The sequence below is a fragment of the Trematomus bernacchii genome, unplaced genomic scaffold (genome assembly GCF_902827165.1).
Source record: "Trematomus bernacchii unplaced genomic scaffold, fTreBer1.1, whole genome shotgun sequence".
In the NCBI taxonomy this organism is placed as follows: domain Eukaryota; kingdom Metazoa; phylum Chordata; class Actinopteri; order Perciformes; family Nototheniidae; genus Trematomus; species Trematomus bernacchii.
Window position 1 is genome coordinate 5,478,356 of NW_022987910.1, and position 19,666 is coordinate 5,498,021.

Here is a 19,666-nt window from a genome sequence, read left to right on the forward strand (position 1 = left end):
GCTGGTGAGGCACTGAGAGAGTCAGATTTACAAATATTATATTTTGACCTTAATCGAAATATTCTGTTATTTTCAAAAGCTTTTTTAGTCTGATGCTTCGATTAATTTTAAACAGACCGTTCAACAAAAGGATACCCAAAATCTAAATATTGGATTGTTCTTTCTTAGTAAGATCCCATTTTCATTACAGTTGTGGTCTTACCTTGACTTGAAGATGAAGTCCATGCTATCCTTCTGGACAACAATCTCTATTACTTTTTTGTAAAAGTCCTCCTTATCTTCCTCTAGTTTCAAAAGTCTAGTTTGTTGTTTGCGTCTCCCGTCTCTGTGTAGAATAACAGTCGCAACAAGAACCTGTGGGCTCACGTGCGCCCCCTTCAGTGCGGCAGAGGTTATGGCTGCCTCTCCTGGTGTTTTTTTCATTGCCGTTGTACGATGAGACCAGCGAGCCTAAATATCATATACGTGAAATAAGTTATTTAGAGACTATGGATGGCGAGGATAAATGTAATAAACGGATCTACAAACATTACATTGGTGACCTACAGTGAGATGGTAACAGGCATGCGCTTAGTGCCCGCTTTCCAGCCAGTTTCTGTGGGGTGACGCATTCTGAAGTGAGGCAGAGCTCATCTTAGTGATGTGTCGGTCGCGAACGAGCCGGCTCAAAGAGCCGGCTCTTTTAAGTGAACGACGGGAGCCGGCTCGCGCCCGCGAACGAGCCGTTTTTTTTTGTTATTTTGTTGTTGTTAAGTAATACAAGACAGAATGATATGATGATCTCCGCGCTACAGCTGCTCCGTGCATGCATGCAGTGACATGTAATATCCAAGGATTAGAGACTGTTGGATGCTGCTGTTTTGAGCATTGCAATACATTTATTTTTATTATGTTTTTTTATGATTAGAGACGGTTGGATGCTGCTGTACTGAGCATTGCAATATATTTATTTTCACTATGTTATTTATTTATGATTATCCTTGGGCTCGGCAAAGATTTGATGTCAGCTGTTGCTGTCTTTTTTTCTATAGTTAATACTGAAATAGAGCCCTGCTGTTTAGTCAGGGCCTTTTCTTTAAATATAATTTTAAAATGTCGATAGAGTAGCCCATTTTTTAAAATGTCTATGCTTAAGTTTTTATCTCAATCTCAATCTTTATTTATTTATATAGCACATTTAAAACAACCTTCAGTTGACCAAAGTGCTGTACAGGCAATACATATTAAATAACACAATGGGAGTACAATAATAAAACAATAATTAAAAACATGATAAAAAGCACAATAACTAGAAAAATATTTTTTAAAAAACACATACAAATGTAAAAATGTAATGTTCAACTAGTATTAAAAGCCAGTGCAAAGAGGTGAGTTTTTAGCTGAGATTTAAAAAGTTCAATAGACTCAGCAGTCCGGATATGTACTGGGAGGCTGTTCCACAGTCTAGGAGCTGCAACACTGAAAGCCCTGTCACCTCGGGTTTTGTTGTACAAGGGTCTGTAAATGCAATGAAAACAATTGGCCACAGCAAATAATTGATATTAAACATGTCATTTTTACTTTTGAATACTTCCGTACAAAGGATGTATTGAATAATTTAAGTGATATGTGTACACATATAAATCATTAGTCAAAACAAGGCTACATTTGATTGAATTATAAAAGGTATAATATGTGGTAAACTGAAGAGCCGTTTGGGAGCCGAAAGAGCCGGCTCTTCTTGGTGAGCCGAGCCAAATGATCCGGCTCACCAAGAAGAGCCGGAATTCCCATCACTATCATCTGTGCCTCACCTTACCCCACAGTAAATGGCTTGAGCGCGCTCACAAAATAAGTGGCCGCGCTAAATTAGTGCCCGGGCTCCAGCAAGTTACTGTGGACTTACGTGAGGCAGAGCTCGTCCCTGCCTCACTTCTCATCGCTCCCGTAGCGGATCTCGGCAAATTTGCTGATTTTGACTATAAAAAGCGATTGGAATCATACATAAATCACACTTACAACACAGATCAGTGGAGACATTTTATTATTATTACTATTTAGTTTTTCTTTAATTGTTTTTTCCGTTACATTGGAGTATGACAGGTGAGGCTCTGCCTCCCCTGCCTCCACTGACTGCACGTCGCTGAAGGTGGGGTAGGTAAGTTTGAGAAACCGGCTTGAGATACACTTTTTGTTATATTCCATGGAATGCTCTTAACATCCCGATAGCAATGAATATCTTAAGTGCTTTGACAAAAAAATCCATACAAAAATGTCATCTGTGGAAGACGTAGTACTGTAAAAAGCACGACCAATCATTTTAGCCGGCCCGGCTAAAATAACTGGATGGCCTACCTGCCTGTCAGCTTTCCATCTGTGCACAAACTTATCTCGTGCCCTCATTGGTCATGTGCGCGTTCGTGTGTGTTGGAGGAGGGGCTCTGTAAGGAAGTGGCAGATTTTTTCCGGTTGTGTATTTTCAAATTCTAGCGCACTCGAGCTGGTTTCTCCAAAATGACCTACCCCACCTTTAAGAGCATTCCATGGAATATAACAAAAAGTGTCTCTCGAGCCGGTTTCTCAAACTTACCTACCCCACCTTTAAAGGAGGTGGAGGTCTAGTAGTTTTGTTTATTATCGAGCATACTGCAGTCTTAAGTTCCGCAATATGTTAATTAGTGACAAATATAAAGTTACTTTGAACAAAAGACAGACAAGGGGCGTGGCTGCTGTAATTTGCAGGCACGTTCGTGGTTTGGCAGAGACCGGGAGAGAGTGCTTCGCTACAGAGGGAGGGAGGGAGAGAGAGGAGGAGGAACTACTGGAGGAAAAAAAGTTAAAGTAAAAATGGCTTCCTTGTCTTTGGAGTCTACAGAACAATCCGAGAACAGCCCAGAGGAACCGACGGCCACGGAGTTCAAAGAAGATAAAGATCCGGTGCACATTTCGGAACAATTGCTCCAAAGTTTCCAAAACTCGTCTTTGAGTTTTTCCACTGACCAAGTATCATGTCTGTGCGAGGCCCTCCTGCAGGCGGGCAATGTGGATCGCCTGTGGAGATTTCTTTCCACCATACCTCCTTCGTCCGAGCTGCTACGTGGCAACGAGACCATGCTGAAGGCCCAGGCACTGGTGGCTTTCCATCGGGACGAATTCAAGGAGCTGTACGCCATCCTGGATAGCTACGCCTTCCACCCGTCTAACCATGGGTTCCTGCAGGACCTGTACCTGAAAGCCCGCTACAAGGAGGCGGAGAGGTCGCGGGGCCGCAGCCTGGGCGCAGTGGACAAGTACCGGCTCAGGAAGAAGTTCCCCCTTCCCAAAACCATCTGGGACGGAGAGGAGACCGTGTACTGCTTTAAAGAAAAGTCCAGAAATTCCCTGAAAGAGTGCTATAAGAGCAACAGGTACCCCACTCCGGACGAGAAGAAAAACCTGGCCAAAGTAACCGGACTGTCCCTCACCCAGGTCAGCAACTGGTTCAAGAACCGCAGGCAGAGGGACAGGACCCCGTCCGGGACACACAGCAAAAGGCAAGTTTAGATAACCCAACAGCACTGGAAACAATTTTAACCCATGTGTCTAGTCTCAACCGAGGGAGTAATTCAAAAGTCATTATCCAGTAGACAGCTGACATTCCCTTTTCTTTTTTTGAGAGCGGCTGGTTGCTTTGTGTTGTGTTTTTAGAGATTAACAATCACTCAAAAACAGTTACTGAACGCACCAGACCAAACCTTCATAGTAAACAAAGACATGCAGGCCTACACAGGGCAGAGTAGAAAGAACATGTAAACCTCAAACGTCAGTAAAAAGAACTTTTATAAAATGCATGAAGTAAGATAATGGCCGGGGGAGCTGACTTTTGACAGCAGTAAAGCCACACAGGTCCGAGACCAGGAGCATGTTGCTTTGTTATGAAATGTGAGATCCAGGCGCCCATCATGGCTCAAGTTTCCTGAAATCCTGCACCGCTGCATAGGGCCTGTAGGGTGACGGGGTGAGAGTAAAGGCTTTAACCAGTGAATGTGGGGGGTGCTATGTAGGCTGGGGGAAATATCAGTTTTACTGCTACTTATTCACAAAGCAGGGGGAGATGGTAAATCGTGAGGAGATAAGAGATAATACAGCATACTTATCTTATCACAGGCTTAGTGGTCTGGCACACAATCTGTATGGTTGACCACACAAACCAAGTAAACACTCGGTTAAAATAGTTGTTAGGAATCTCCCGGATCCACCACAGAGTATGGTCAGTTTTGTAGATAAGATAAGATAATAAAATGACCAGAAAAGGTTGAGTTGGATCCATACAAATACAGAATACTATACGCCAGTGTGAGCAAGCTAACAACTGAAAAAGTTATTCTTTAACCAGAACCAGAATTTGGTTTGTTGTATATTGCACATACAAGCAATTTGCACATTAAAGTACACTGCAACACACAATACAAGTTTTGTCCCTAGTTTGAATGCATTTTTGGTGTACTTTCCCAATATTTTGCAATTCAACTAAGTGGTGTTTAGAAAGCCAATATTTTTAAATCAGTTGCAGACAAATAATGGACCTAGTCATGAACATGTAATCATCTTTTAAGAAGCCTGATGTAATGTATTGATTGGTTAATTCATCAGAGATGAGGGATATTTGAAAAGTTTAAATGTGTAAAAGTTGGAATAAGGACAACTTTTGAGTGAGTAACATTTTTAGTCAGTATTTCAATATGACTGATAAACATAAGGCACACTTCAAATGTTTTTCACAGTAATGTAAATTTCAATACTCTAATCTGTCTACCATCGCTGTAAATACATTCAAAAGTAGAGTTGCACAACCAGATGTCATGATGCAAGATGAGGCCTGATACTGATGTTGTATTGTTAAAATGTTTTCAGTCTGATGGAGTTTAGGAGCTATAGTTCAGTACAAGCATCTCTGCCTTTTCTCTTATACACATATTTAAATAATACAGGTCTAACAATGCATAATCCATTAAAACCTGTGAGTGAAATGAGTTCCCTGAACAGAAATTAGGGTTTTAAAACATAGATTACTTATGTAATAAGATGAACTCATTAAAGGGATCAGAACAGTACAAATGCAATACATGGATTATTAAGTGTTTGTGTGTTCAAGCTGTGCACTTGACTAAATCCTGTTGCCCAACCCTCTCAGTTGCCTCAGACATTTCTCTTTAATTTGACCCATTTGTTTCTCCTCCGTTCCAGTGAATCTGATGGGAACCACAGCACCGATGACGAGGGGAGCCCCATGGACGACGGCCCTGACAAACCAGAGGAGGTTTCCAGTTCCACGGCCTCCATCATCTCTCTCTCTGCCGTCCCCTGCAGCGCCGGAGGCCAGCTCTTCCTCAACGGGTCCGGTGGCTTCCTCACAGCCTCTCAGCCGTTACTACTTAATGGAAATTCCATCCTCTCCAGTACTGGTGCTGGTGTCATAATTAACGGGCTAAGCTTGGGCGATTGCCAGACAGTCACACTGAGTCCTGTTGGATCCAACTCTCCTTTGATTCTGAACGGGGCTCAGGTAATAACCAAAACTAGTCTGCATCAGCAGCAAGCCGTTTCCATCACACCGCAGGAGGTTTTGTCCATGGAGGCCAAGCAGTGCAGTCTTCTTAGCACTAACACCTCACCGGTCTCCGTCATCTCTCTTCCCCTGCAAACCAAAACAGACAGCGGCAATGCAATGAATTTCATCAGCGTCCCTGAATCAGAGGGCAGCATCCAGACAGTATCTTCCTCTTCTTCATCTTTATCTCCTTCCTCACCAACTCTGTCCTCCCCCACCAGTCTCCCCTCACTAGTCTTAGCACAAATCCCCCAGCGCCACGAGTCTCTCCCGGTCTCCATGTCGTCCGCAGGCATGGTGATCTCCAGTTCTGCCCTGCCGTTCTCCAGTCAGCATGGGGAGTATGTTGTTTTTACCTCCGCTGGCTCCCACTTAAACCCTTCTAGCTCTTTGGTTTCCAGCAGCAGCTCCTCCCCTCAGGTCTTCTCTCTGCCCCAGGTCGTGCCTTCCATCCAGGGTATCCCAGTGTCCCAGCTGGTGCAGCACTCTTCAGGAGCCACAGTGTCCCAATGCCCTCAGTTAGTCCCAGTTTCCTCCCTCACCTCATCAGCTTCTCAGTTCCTAAACCACACAGTGAACACTAGCACCAGACTGCAACAGGATGCTTTAAGTACTCTGCCTGAAGGTGCCACCACTATAGTCTCTATCTCACAGCTTAACAATCAGCTCCAACAAAGCACAAACTCCTCTATGAGCAAAATCCAGGTCCCACAGCTTATATCCATTTCTTCCCCGACACAAGTAGTGCCCAAAGTCTCCACAGCAGCACAGTTAGTCCCCCTCTCCATGCCTCAGCTGGTCCCCGTCTCCCCCATTCAAACTTCCTCCTCCATCTCTTTCCCCCAAGTGGTTCCTGCCAGTCCTTCTCTGTCCATCCCCTCTGCTGGACTGCCCTTACAGATCCTGACCTCAGCTCATGGAGGGGTCGCTCAGGGGCCTCTTAGGATAAACCAGCTGAGGCCCCTACAGAATGTGGGTCACCAAACCAGCATGGCCCCGGGTGTGCAGCTCCTCAACTCTGGGATCATTCAGCTGCCCTCTGCTGCTCCAGGTACACTGAATTCATTAATACATGTAGCAACAGAGCACATAACAGTTAGCCAAACTACAAAAATGACTCAGCGATTTATTTATTTTAACAGTTTTTTTGAAAAAAGTCAAATCAACATTGGAAGAAAAGAAATCCCTGCTTTTAGGATTTTATGTCTTTCTGACAGATTGATATAAAACTGAATATGAGATTTGGAGATAAAACAGTTGAATAATGGAATAACCACTGCTGAATCAACCATTACAAAACAGCTAACTAATCGAACTAAAGTATTCTCAAATTGTGGCATGATGTATAGAGTATGTTTAAAAACAATGGGCTATTTTATCTATATGACTGTAAGATAATGCACTCAGGAAACAATCTGAAAAATATCTTCTGACCCAAAACAGTATGAATGATAAATAACCAAGACTTACAGAATATTTCCTAAGGTGCTTAACTGATGCGTTGCTTTTTTGGATGTTGTTACTCTGTCCTTATTGCTGTCATTTCATCCTTCCTCACCACCACAGGTAACCTTCTGCTCGGTGGGAGCCCTTACCTGAGTGTCCACGAAGGCAAACTAATCCTGACCATCCCAGCCGGCATCCAGCTCACCAGCCTGCCACTGAAACCGGTCCCGGAGGCGTCACCCATCTATGCAAATGGCCTGAGTCAACTTCTCACCCCCTCCACCCCTCATGTAGTCTCTTCCACCTCAGGCCCGACCCACTTTACATCATCCACCCTAAACTTCATCAACTCTTCTCCACCGTACTGTGCTCCAGAGATGGGGACACCCTCCATCCCGGCTTTAGATCATACAGTCACCTCTACAGCTCCAAACACTCTCACTCCAGAGAGTATGCTTACCCTCAGTCCCATGTACAGTGGGGGGACACCCAACATCCAGCTGTCCCAGCCCGCCTGGAGCCCCATGCCCCTCTCCACGTCAGCTAGTCTAACTCTGTTTGATGTCCGCGGAAAGGGGGACCTACATGTAGACCCGGCTCTGTTGGGGCTTCCTGGAGGAGAGTCGCTGCTCCTGGGAAGCCCCTCGTCGGAGCAGGATGTGGAAACCAGCTCTGCTCTGGGGGATCCAGAGGAGATGGACGGGGACACCAAGATACTCACTCAGCTGCAGTCCGTCCCTGTGGATGATGACCTGGGCTTGTAGTCAGTTTACTCTGCTGGTCGCAACCCAGTGTCTCAAAAAGAACAAAAACTATAAAACATACAGCAGATAGAAGAATATGCCAAATGTTATTTTAAAATGTTCAGGTACTGACGGTACCGCGATGACGCTCTCACAGGGGCCTGATACCAACATGGACTTAGCTGGCACTTTTGAGATTAATCCTCTGCAGCTCTACTTCCTCGATGGGCAGGCTTATATGGAATGTTCTCGTGCGTCTCGATTATTTTTACAACAATCCACATGTGCCTTATCTGTTATCAGACGCAGACAGAAGAACATATACATGTTAGTCTGCGTGCCCAGGTACACGTCCTGGTGTTAAAAACGAAAAGACAATTTTATGCAAGGCGTTGCGGCTTAGCCTTTTTTCTCAGCTCTTCTTCACACTCAGAGTTCAGCTGTACTTGGAAAAGATGGATTTTGCTGGCAGTATAAGTAGTTTGTTGTGGATCCAACACAGCAACTATACATGGACAATCTGACAAAGAGATTCAGGGCTTATTCTTCCAACACTCCAGGAATATAGAATATTCCTCACAAAAAGGAACTTAAATAAGTTTTTGTGCCACCATTGTGCTTCGATGGGGCTATACAGCAGTATTTTATATTACAAGTGACTGAGTCCGGGCTGAAACATGCTGTCTAACTGCATTTTATCAGTCAAATCTGTTTTAAATCATGTTCTGCAGTTTTTCAGTGAGAATGCCCTCCATTAGTAAAGCAATAACATGGAAAATAAAAGGGTCTATGCTCTATGCAATGCATGTTTAGTTTTTTATCAGATTGTATGTACCATAATGGCTCAGTTGAAAGCCAGTACACTTGGGAGATGAAAAAAAGCTTTTTGAATAATGTTTTTAAAGGAAGCATGACACTAAAGATTTGCTGTGATCCCTTAAATGCATCCAAATTCAGCTAGTTGATATTGATAAGTGCCTTATTTGATAACTTACAGGTTTGATGTTTTTGAAAAGATACGTTTTGACATTTAACAGTTTTTCAAGTGCTATACACCCGACCAAATTATGGGATTCACTTTATGACTTTTTTTGAATATCCACATAAGTGTCTGATCTCCAGTGAGAGTCAATGTGACAGTTTTGGTCTCATAGCTCGATCTCCTCTATTTGTATATTTTGCACCTTTCATTCACACCATGTTTACGCTGCGCTGCTGTGTTGTTATGACAGTGGCTGGACTCATTATGTTCTGAAATGCCCTTTTTAAAAATCAAAATATTATCCTCTTAAATGGACTTTAATACCACACCTCGATACTGATAAATACGCTAATCATCGTATTATACGAGCTTTCCACTTTCATAATAACACAGCTAGCGGCCAAACTCTTTGGCCAATTATGGTACACAGAATTCACTTCAGTGTCTCATCTAGTTACAATAAGGCCCTTTGTGTTGTATTTTCTATATGTATGTTTTTGTATGTATTTTTTGTACATTTTAATCTATTTAAAGCATGTATCAATCAGTAAGAAAGTGACTCCTTGTTGTAAAAACGCAGATAGGAAGTAATGCCCTTGGAAGGCCACATTGTTGTGCAATGGAGGTTTTACAATCTTAGACTATAGGTATGAAATCAATTTGAGGGACATTTTTAAATACACTAGGTCAACCCCTGTTAATAAATGTAAAGGTATTTTGTTCCCAGTGACCTTTTGAGGTAGATTATCAAATGGCTTGGACAAATCAATTTTATTATGCATTTTACTGAAATTTAGGGGTAAAGGGAATTGTGTCTTATATGTAAAATATGGTAGCCTGCGTTTGCTATGAGCCATTTATTACCAAAGTTTGTAAAGATTGAAGCCTTTGTGGGCTTACGCACATTTGTACCCGTTTGTTTGAAGCCTGGGCATGTTTTTATCGTCTCCTACATGACACATGACTCCAGATATAACCAAAGATAACATGTTATGATAGTTGTGAAAGGGATTTTTTGTGTCAGGCTTTCAAGGTTCTTGTTTTTGTATTAAAATGCATTCTATTTTTTATATTACATTATATTGTAATAAACTACATTTACAAAAAAAGGTTCAGCTTTTATTATTGTGTGTGTGCTGGAAACTGAATTATTGTCGGCTTAAACTATTCGTCTGAGGATTTTGCTTCTAATTTGGCAGGAAAATGTTATTCAAATGAGTGTTTTGTCTGCATGGCAGAACCACTCTAGTCTGTGGGTGAATGCCAGAACAAAAGCAAATCCAAAGTGTGTGTGAGGCTGTGCATGCTTGTGTTTGTTCAAGAGAAGGAGGAGTGCATGGTTTGTTGTTACAGCCCGGATCATCTCGGGTTTCCTGCGATTCGGTTCTGCCGGGACATGATGAGAAATGATAAACACACATTCACTCTTTCATCAACGAACTTTAGAGGTTGTTAGAAGACATCCTCACACATCCTTTTGTTCTACTCACAGACTTTTGGGACCAGTTTCCACTGCAATGATTTTCACAGCAGAGCAGGTTGCATGTGTGTGCGAGGTCCTCCTGCAGAGCGGTTGCATGGATCGTCTTGCTGGCTTTCTTCGTACTCTTCCTCCTCCTTCCCTCTCCTCCTCATTCTCCTCCTTCTGCCCTGGGGAGCTGGAGAGTGTGCTGAAGGCTAAAGCTGCAGTGGCGTTTCACCAGGGCAGCTTCACTGACCTCTACACCCTGCTGGAGGGCTTCCCCTTTTCCCCATGCAGCCACGCGCTCCTGCAGCAGCTCTGGCTCAGAGCCCACTACATGGAGGCCGAGAGGCAGAGGGGCCGACCCCTGGGGGCAGTGGGGAAGTATCGCGTCAGGAGGAAGTTCCCTCTACCACACACCATCTGGGACGGAGAGGAGACCAGCTACTGTTTTAAGGTATTCTTCATGTGTGCCCCAACTTTTAATTTAGCTTTCTACTGGTGCTACATTGTAAGACACATTAATGAATTCTGACTAGCTGTGAAACTAACAACAGTTTGGATAGGTAACTTATTTACTCCAGTACTGTGCCTACTGTCAGCACAGTTTTGCAGTACTTATACCTAAAGTATGCTCCATATCATCCAACTAACTATAAGTAGCTTATACAAATAATATTGTTTATAACATTTTGTTAATTAAAATATATTTTAGTGGTGATACTTCACTTTTGCAGGACTTAAACTGTAATGTGTTTTCATACTTTAGTGGAGCTATTTTACCTTTATCTGAGCACCAATCTGACTAACTCTTCCAAAAGTATAGGGAAGTTACTGTACGGTGGTTAAAATGGTTAAAAGGTCCAACGTGAAACATGTTTAACTGGCTACCATTCAACTTTACTAAACACATTTTCATGAGCAAGTGTTGAATGGAAAACTTAGAAAGTCATGTCATTTAAAAAGGTTTTCTTTAGTGTTTAAGTGATAGGCTACATTTGCTAACATCTAAACTTCAGATGTAGTCTACCTGTCACGGCTAGGCAAACCAGTATGAACCCAAAAGCACGACTCGACAAAAAAAATACAAAAGAAAGTCTTTACTGAAAAAATGGCACCATGAGCTCTCCGTATAGGTAACAGGGTAAGGTAACAAAAAACACTCTTACGAGGAAAAGGTTAACAAAGTAGTTCCAAAAATGCCAAAACTCGGTTCTTAGCTCTTAGCAGAAAGACATGGACTTCACACTGGCTGTCTGGCACATGGGACGAAATGAACTGGCAACAAGACAAGGGGGACAGAATCTATATATAGGCAGGCTAAGGAGGCACAGTTGCAGACAATTAGGGCGGAGTCCACTCCACAGTGGAGGGAAAACACTGAAGTGAGGTAATCTGCAACAAGAAGGAAAGGTTACTACAAAATCAAACAGGATACAAGACTGAACTAAATACATGAACATAACAGATTTTACGAGACACAACACTACCTAGCTGGGCTGATCTCTGGTTTTAAAAGAGCCATCCCAATTGTTTGTATGTCTTTGTGTTTGAAATATGTTATTGTTTTATTATTATTAAATATGTCCAGGCTTCACTTTATTTGTTTAACATACTTACAGGAGAAATCACGGGGTATACTCCGTCAGTGGTACCGCTATAAACCCTATCCCTCTACCCGGGAGAAGCGGCAGCTGGCAGCGGCCACCGGCCTGACCACCACCCAGGTCAGCAACTGGTTCAAAAACCGCAGGCAGAGGGACCGGGCCCCGGACCTGCAGGGGTCAGTGACGGTGCAGCAGTTGTCTATAGTTTGAATATTTAAAGGTCTTGTGTACAGAAGCCCATATCTGCCATTGTAATAGGAAATAAATCCTGCAAACTATTCTCAAAAAAAGTTAATTAGTGGCCTGGTAGACCTAAATCAGCATTTAGTTCTGATTTGACCTGTAGTGCTTTTTATTAGATTGGTGTGAGTTGCTCCAAATGCATCTAATGAGTAATGTCTCTTTCAATAAATTATGACACTATTACTCACATAATGCCCACCTTGTTTTTAGCAGTTTTTGATCTGAGGTATTTTAACACTCAGCAGCTGAAACCTTAATAATCTAGATTGAAAAAATGTGGTTAAATGTCAATTTTAAACAATCTGAGATAATGTAAAAACTGAACAATCTGTAACTTTCTGTAGAAAACATTGAGTATCTTTTTACAAAGAACAACAGTGTCCCCTTGTGGTTCAATTAAGACATGATGCATCATCAACATGTGATCTGATTTTGATTCTCTTCATCTCTTGACTCAGTTTTCAAATATCTTGCTCTGGAGGGACCTCAGGAGAAGGGGACCCTTCCTCTGACAACGACTGTTCACCTCCAGGGAGCCCACTACCCCTACACCATCGCCCCCCTCCTCCTCCCCTCTCTCACCCACCACCTCCTCTACGTCACATATGTGGAGGCCTCCACTGAGTCTGCCATTCAAGTGTTTCATTTTTGTTTTTTTATAACTATAACTTAACAGTTTGCTTCGACTGAAATGTAAATTCTATTTTCTGGTGTCCATAAAACAAATACTTAGCAAGTAAAGTTTGTTACCAAAACATGACTTAGCAGACGTTATTCTTTAACATCATAGATGAAAGATAAGAAGGGATGCTACTGGAAAAATGTCCCCATGTACTACTTACACAAACAGCATTTTCCCATGTTCTTTTAAATTCATATAATCGCATCAAGGTCTAAGACAAATCTTCCAAATCATTAGAGCTTTATTTGCAGACCACACCTTGTACATGGTGTAAGTATACATTTGCTGGATCTTGTTCACTGTAATAACACCTTCACACATTCGCTGTATAGCCACATAATATAGCATTTAATAACAGCAGGTCGTAAGGCGAAGAGGATCCTCAGGTAAGTGGAGGTAAATAATTATTCACAGACATGAAACAGTGTACTCATCTCAATCGCATTAACAGGGCAATTATTTTTAAAGGTATACTATGCAGGAATTGTTGTTTGTTGTTTCTAAACACATCTTTCAAAGCCGGTGCCTCCTCCCCAACTCAACAAAAGAGAGAGTAAGCGATGTTTGCAGGAAGCAAGGAATCTGAGGAAGAATTGGTCACTTCTGATTTTTGCAGATTTAGGCTACAAATAAACATAACAACTTCTCCGCACAACCTAGATTGCTGAATTTTTGGTGAATGCAGTCAAAAAGCACCTTATATTCAGCTGCTGTGGCCTTTCTGCTCTGCATCCATGACACAGACACATAGCAGAGGAGAGAGCCGAATAGACACACTGCTATCGAGTCATAAGTGATGATTGCAACAGATTATTTTGTGAGGGTATATTCACATTTGTTAAAATGAAAATCCTGCATAGTATACCTTTAAGGGCATGATCTATTTTTTCACAGGAATGAAGAATAATTAAGATTCACAGATCAACTTTCCCAACTGTTCCTCCGGTACTATGATCCAACCACCTTTCAACATGTAGAATAAAGACTGTCTATACACATCACATCCCAGACATCTGGACAGGAGTCGGTCTAGCCAGGCCAAGTCTTTGGTAAAGTTTTAGCTGGTATCCTGGTACACTGATAACACAACAGTTCAGTTCATTTCACCAGGTTCAGCTCTTGTGCATTTGGATCCATTTCATGCTGGTTATTTAGCAATTATTTGTCATCAGCGTGACAAACCGCACCAGTACTCCAGTGCGGCTATTGGTCAGGGTTTTGTGTTCAGAAACCCAGATATTCTGCCAGAAACACAGCCATGATCTTGGTCAGGTTCACCACAGTGGGGCGGTGCATGTTCTCCTCGGTGTCGTCCAGTGTGTGCCAGAACCGAGGGAAGGGAGTGGCGATGACGTGTAGCACAGGGACGCCTGTTTTTTGTGTGTGGAGAGGGAGAAAAGAGAGGGCTGATCAAAAAAAGGTTGTCTAGTCCTGCTTTCTTGAAATAAGAACTAACTCCAGAATTAAAACTAATGCTCTTACACTGACCAGAACAAATAAATTCAAGCATTTATTTTGTCTAGGCTTGACTACTTTTACTCCTTTCTTGCATTAACCAAAAGTCACTCTCTGGCCTCTAACTAGAGATGAAACAGTTACCGGTTTCACAATAATATTTCCAATGGTTAGTGTTACTGTTTCAAACTTCCACGTGAGTTTGTTTGAATGCTGTGACAGCGCTTCAGAGAATGTTCTGCCTTTGAAAAGGACAAAGTCTGAAGTGTGATCAAATTTAGCCTTTGTAAAAAGAAAAACCCCTAGATTTGCTTTTATATAATGTTGGATTTCCTAAATTGTATTATTCTAATATATAATCCTGTTTATTTACAATGTTTTATCATTATCTTTTATATGAATTTGTCTAGTCACTGCTATCTTTTGTGTTGATGTTTGAATGATTTCCCTTAGTTTGTTCAGCTTTTTTGATTCATGTTTTTATATCGCCTATGGTTATTCTACTACTTACTTACTTATTCCGTTATATACATATAGTTATTATTAATATAATGATCACTGACAGCATGTTATGAACATGTGTTATCACTGACCTTTGTGTAGGAAGGGGATGTGGTCGTCCTGCACAGGGCCGAGGTAAACATCCTTTCTGAAATACGTCTGCTCTGAGGGGTGAGAAGTCAAGAGACCCTGGCGATGGAGTCTCTTCTCTGAGAGCACAGGGGGTGAAGACAGAGTTAGGTCCTCCAACAGACTAGATTTGAAATATTCATAAGAATAATTACAGCCGATGCTTACCTGCACCGATCAGACGGTCGAACCAGCGAGCGGTGTTATCAAAGTGATTCACTATCAGAGGATCAGAACCACCGAGCAGGTCTAGAAGCACAAAGAGGTCCTAGAGAGGAAGATGCAAGTTAAAACAACTACTGAATCTTTAGTTCACTTACTTTTAAATCATTGTTCAGGAAATGTTGATGAACACATAAAATGCATACCCCGGCAATCGGTAAAGTTACAGTTTACATCCATTTCTTTCTAAAAGAACATAATCATTTTATCCAATTAGACATTTGTGTAAAATTATCATAATCCTCATAATAATTCTTGAAGAAAAGTGTTTTGAGAGGTCGCAATGACATTGACCTTTGACCTCCATAATCTAATCAGTTCATCGTTGGGGCTAAGTGGTCGTCTCTGACAAATTTGAGGAAAATTCCTTTAGACATTCCTGAGATACCAAGTTCACAAAAAAGGAAAAAAAGGGGGAAAAAAGGAATGCAAGTCTGAATGATCCTTGCAATTTAGTTTTAGTCAGTGGTTGCATACAGACACTGCTGCTATTGTCAAGTTTAAAATGGGCTCTGTTTAGGCAGTCTGCTAAATCCAGCCTGCTCATACATAATTGAGAGTGTGTCTGTGTCAGGATGTGAGTAAGACCCTGAAGGACGAGAGTGTCTGTTTCTCACCACAGCCTGGAGCATGGTGGTGTGTGTGGACCCTGCAGGGTGAGGCGTGTTGGCCATGCGCTCGGCCAGGTGACGGGACCCGTACAGCGAGTCTGTGGGCGTCCACTCTTCAAACGACTCCTCCCCATCGAAAAACACCAGCTGAAGGGACACTGGAAGTTTCTTGGAGAAAGAGGGAAGAAATACATTTAAATTGACTTTACAAATAGCAGCAACTGAAGCCAGTTTCTCTTCCTGCAGAGATGTCGCAGTGTGTATTCCTTTAGTAACTACATAAATCACAGCCTCTGGAGGCAGACTGCTATTTACAGATGACTGCTGCAAGCTGGAGTCAGCATTTTCTTATCCTGTACTGCAGGCACAGAGCCAGAGGGATACAATTAGAGTATAAAAGAAAAAGGAAAAATACAAGTCATTATTATCACCATCTACTTTTCTCTGTGTCAAATAATTTTTACAGTAAAATAGGAAAGCTAGTAATTTGTCAACATCTGCTCCAGCCTGTATCTATATCATGAGTGTAAACCATAGACTGTATATATGGTGTAAACACTGCACATTGCAGTGGTTGAATGTAACCAGGTAGATTAACTCATGTCATGTACTAAAATACAAAATCAAGATTACTTTTAAGATTACATTTTTTATCCTGTCCAGTGAAACCATGTATTTCCAGGTGTGTTCATTTTAACGTTTGTGATAAACTGAAGGATGGTTTGTTCGTTAATGAGTTAAAAAGATCATACTTCAGTATAAACTATTTAAAAAACCCTCTTTGATTAGCTGGAACATGTATTGTCACAAAGCTGAAATGATTCAATGTTTTTTCAGAGATGCACTCACAGGACAGAAACAGTCAAATAATATGATGATCTTGTGGAATATGATGCATTGTATCAGATTAAACTACCTCACATTATTTTTGTTGCGGAAATGTAAATGTTAATCACCAACAGAGGTCAAATGCAACTTACACATTCATGCAGCAGTAATATCCAGACACATCATAAATAATATCAAACACTTACAGGGAACATTTAATTGCAAAGTCATTACTTTTAAAAAGTCACATTTTGCTGATAAAACTTACATACGTTTACTTTATCGAGGTTTTGAAAGCAGTATCTTTACTTGCAGTGGAGTATTTTCACTGTGTGGTATTAGTATTTTTACTTAAACAAAATAGCAAATATACTGGACATCAACACACATGTAGCAAGACACAACTTTGCACACACCTGCTGTTTGAACGATGAAAGCTGGGCATCCAGAGCGGTGACGAGCTCCAGCATCATAGCACAGGGCACGGCCGAGTCACTGGCCCCCAGAAACACCTTCTCTGGGGCCCGGGGGTCTGGAGGCAGGGCCTTGGAGTCGTAGTGGCAGGCCAGGAGCAGCCTGCGAGGGGCCGAAGGATCCAGAGTGGCAACGATGTTGGTGAAGGGGACCTGGCCCCGGGGGGTCACGGACTGGAAGGAGTCCAAGTCCACGGCCCAGCCGGCAGACAGCGAGGACAGAGTGGAGGTGATGTGCTGAGCAGAGAGGGCGGGTTAGAGGCGAGTGAGGAAAATATGTAAAGAGTAGGAAACTATAAATATTTACACACCTGCTGCACAGCCAGGCTGCCCTGAGTCCCTGGGAGCCTCTCGATTAGGATGGGCCTCAGGTGGGTCTCCCACAGGCGGGTACCATCCACCTGAGAGGCCAGGCGGCGGATTTGAGCCGGAGAGCACTTGCTGGCTTTGTGGGACAACTGGATGGAAGGGAAATAATTAATTGAAAATAAATCAAGAAAAACAATGTAATCAAAAGGTAAGGCAGCAAAGTGTGATAGCAACACAGAGAATGAATAGTAAGAGTATGTCTTCTTTACGGCTTGTTGTGGTGAAGAGGAGGGGTTGTGCTCCAAATCTGACAAGAGCTTGGCAGCAACTTAAACATTTAAATGATCATTTCCTTCCACTATTTTCTGTACATTTGGCATCTCTGCACATCCTGAAAGAGGGATCTCTCCTCAGTTCCCCTATTATTGTCCTGATAAATATTGTTTATTTGTGCTGCATTTTCTACAATTTTGGGACTATGTAATTAGAAATTCTAATTTATCATAGTCCCAAATGTTCCTCAAAGGGCTTCTGTTAAGCTAAGTCAATTCTAATTTAGAATTGACTTAGCTTGGATGAAAAGTAGATAACATCCCATTTGAATGCAGCCAACAATCACTTACATTGTGAATTAAACTGCAGAATTGTTAGTGTTGAATTGTTTTGCACATAACATGATAGTGATAAGTATGCATAACATGTCCCTAATGTTCAAGATGATGGTATTGGACTTGTTTTTTGTCTGAGTTTGACATTTAAAGACTGTTTTCAAACAATTGGACTTTTCATTGAAGAGGGGGCCACCTTGTATCCAGCAGCAGATTTGTTTTAATGAAAAACATGTCTGGAGGATTAGGACCAACGTTTCTTATCACATGACTCCTGACATGAGACAGAAAAGCAGCACATCGCGACAGCTAGAATCTGAGAATATTTCTAAGTTTTGTAAAAAATAAAATAAAAAATAGTTAGAAGGTTATTAATGCATTATCTTTCTGTCCATCGAGTAATAGTGGATACATTGATTGACAAATAGTTTCAGCACTAGGCATGTGATCATCTACAAGTTTTAGTTTATTATTAGGTGTCACTAATGTAATGTGGCCCTTTAATGTATCCAATATTTAGTCCCCACTAACACATCACATAGCTGATTACAAGATGTTATAACACCGAAATTCAGACAATGCAACCCAATCTGGTAGTGGCTATTATATTTCAGAGACAGTGAACACTGTGAGGTCCCACAAGCCACAACAGACAGGTAAAGTTGAACAGTCTGTGTTATAGATCTGTCATAATGCCTCTCACCCTGTCTTTGGTCAGATCTGCAGCAGCTGGCATGCGGTTCCCAGGTCCATCGCTGGTGTCGTTGGACAGGTAAACCCCCAGCACCACCGCCAGCACCAGGACCCCGAGCAGGCAGAGCAGCAGGACCCGGGCCCGGGGCATCCGCAGCCGGTCACAGCCGGGCAGGGAGCCGCTACTCGGCTGCAGAGGTTTGTACTTCCGACTGGACCTGGACATGACGGGAGAGGAGGCTTCGAGACGGGAGTCCTTCAACAGCGACGTGTCCAAACAGACTTGTGGAGCATGTAGGAGGGATATCCACACAGGAAGTGGAGCTGCAGCAGGCTGTCTGTCAGCCCGGTGCTTCAGATGCAGCAATCTGCAGTGCTACTCCATCATACAAATCCATGCTTTACATTGCATAGCAGCCCCGGTCTTTGAAGCCTGCTTTACTGCAAATTCATCCTGGATATTTGTATAATCTACACAGAAATTGGTATCTGTTCCGTTGTGTAGCAAGCAGAAACTATTTTCTGCTGTGTTAAACCTATTTGTATCCACAAACAGCTATAAGGATAAATAACTGAAAAACAGAGATAATATAATACACTTGATAACTTTCCTGGTGCAGTAGTCCATTCAAAAACGTACAAAGTATTTTAATGACGGGACCTCTGTGTTCTCTTGTCAAAGGAGGACTTCTTTAAGGTTTTTAATTATGGTTGGCAAACTGCATTTTGGCGAGCTACCGCCACCTACTGACCTGCAGAAGGAACTAGTCAACTTTATTTAATACAAAATTAAAATTAAAGCACATAAGTACATTTTGTATTTACACAAGTACTGCACCTAAGAACACATTTGTGCTTTATTTAAAGAATTGTTTTATGTTAGGTAACTACTAAGAAATAGGGTGCACAAATGTTCCCTCTGAGATGTAGTGAAGTTTAACTTTAATGAAGTAGAATAGGATGGAGATTATAAAGTAAAGTACAATTTCATGAAAAAGTGTAGGCTTAGGTACAATACTTGAGTAAATGTTCTTAGTTATTTTCCTAATATTCAAAGATTCAATACATTCTTGTGTATTGAGTAAATGATAACTAGAGGTCTT

At 41.9% G+C, this 19,666-nt stretch overlaps 3 protein-coding genes across 4 annotated transcripts; 2 read left to right on the forward strand and 1 right to left on the reverse strand.

Moving 5' to 3' along the window:
• The first annotated feature begins 2,784 nt into the window (after window positions 1-2,784).
• On the forward strand, window positions 2,785-9,842 carry six5 (SIX homeobox 5). Its single transcript, XM_034115179.1, has 3 exons — window positions 2,785-3,512; window positions 5,206-6,620; window positions 7,136-9,842. Exons 1-3 carry the CDS (start codon window positions 2,827-2,829, stop codon window positions 7,777-7,779), a joined length of 2,745 nt encoding a protein of 914 aa, XP_033971070.1. The 5' UTR covers window positions 2,785-2,826; the 3' UTR covers window positions 7,780-9,842.
• A 345-nt stretch (window positions 9,843-10,187) lies between these two features.
• six9 (SIX homeobox 9) lies at window positions 10,188-12,876 on the forward strand. 2 transcript variants are annotated; one of them, XM_034114968.1, is made up of 3 exons: window positions 10,188-10,659; window positions 11,825-11,985; window positions 12,511-12,876. In XM_034114968.1, exons 1-3 carry the CDS (start codon window positions 10,258-10,260, stop codon window positions 12,674-12,676), a joined length of 729 nt encoding a protein of 242 aa, XP_033970859.1. In that variant the 5' UTR covers window positions 10,188-10,257; the 3' UTR covers window positions 12,677-12,876. The 2 variants fall into 2 exon arrangements, with proteins under 2 accessions (XP_033970859.1, XP_033970860.1); XM_034114969.1 differs by having other exon boundaries at window positions 11,825-11,929; window positions 12,511-12,652.
• Window positions 12,877-12,955: 79 nt separating this feature from the next.
• On the reverse strand, window positions 12,956-19,239 carry qpctla (glutaminyl-peptide cyclotransferase-like a). Its single transcript, XM_034114967.1, has 7 exons — window positions 18,574-19,239; window positions 17,265-17,411; window positions 16,897-17,190; window positions 15,659-15,820; window positions 14,988-15,087; window positions 14,783-14,899; window positions 12,956-14,104 (listed from the first exon to the last, which is right to left on the reverse strand). The coding sequence occupies exons 1-7, from the start codon at window positions 18,787-18,789 to the stop codon at window positions 13,959-13,961; spliced, it is 1,182 nt and encodes a 393-aa protein (XP_033970858.1). The 5' UTR covers window positions 18,790-19,239; the 3' UTR covers window positions 12,956-13,958.
• Window positions 19,240-19,666: the final 427 nt, after the last annotated feature.

Excerpts from the sequence above, each read along its gene's own strand:
- six9 (XM_034114968.1), top strand. The coding sequence starts at position 10,258 with ATGATTTTCACAGCAGAGCAGGTTGCATGTGTGTGCGAGGTCCTCCTG. Across the intron at positions 10,660-11,824 it reads AGACCAGCTACTGTTTTAAG|GAGAAATCACGGGGTATACT; the intron begins GTATTCTTCATG and ends ACATACTTACAG. Across the intron at positions 11,986-12,510 it reads CGGGCCCCGGACCTGCAGGG|TTTTCAAATATCTTGCTCTG; the intron begins GTCAGTGACGGT and ends CTCTTGACTCAG.
- qpctla (XM_034114967.1), bottom strand. The coding sequence starts at position 18,789 with ATGTCCAGGTCCAGTCGGAAGTACAAACCTCTGCAGCCGAGTAGCGGC. Across the intron at positions 15,821-16,896 it reads TTTCATCGTTCAAACAGCAG|AAACTTCCAGTGTCCCTTCA; the intron begins GTGTGTGCAAAG and ends TCTTTCTCCAAG. Across the intron at positions 14,900-14,987 it reads CGACCGTCTGATCGGTGCAG|AGAAGAGACTCCATCGCCAG; the intron begins GTAAGCATCGGC and ends CTGTGCTCTCAG.
- six5 (XM_034115179.1), top strand. The coding sequence starts at position 2,827 with ATGGCTTCCTTGTCTTTGGAGTCTACAGAACAATCCGAGAACAGCCCA. Across the intron at positions 3,513-5,205 it reads TCCGGGACACACAGCAAAAG|TGAATCTGATGGGAACCACA; the intron begins GCAAGTTTAGAT and ends CCTCCGTTCCAG. Across the intron at positions 6,621-7,135 it reads GCTGCCCTCTGCTGCTCCAG|GTAACCTTCTGCTCGGTGGG; the intron begins GTACACTGAATT and ends TCACCACCACAG.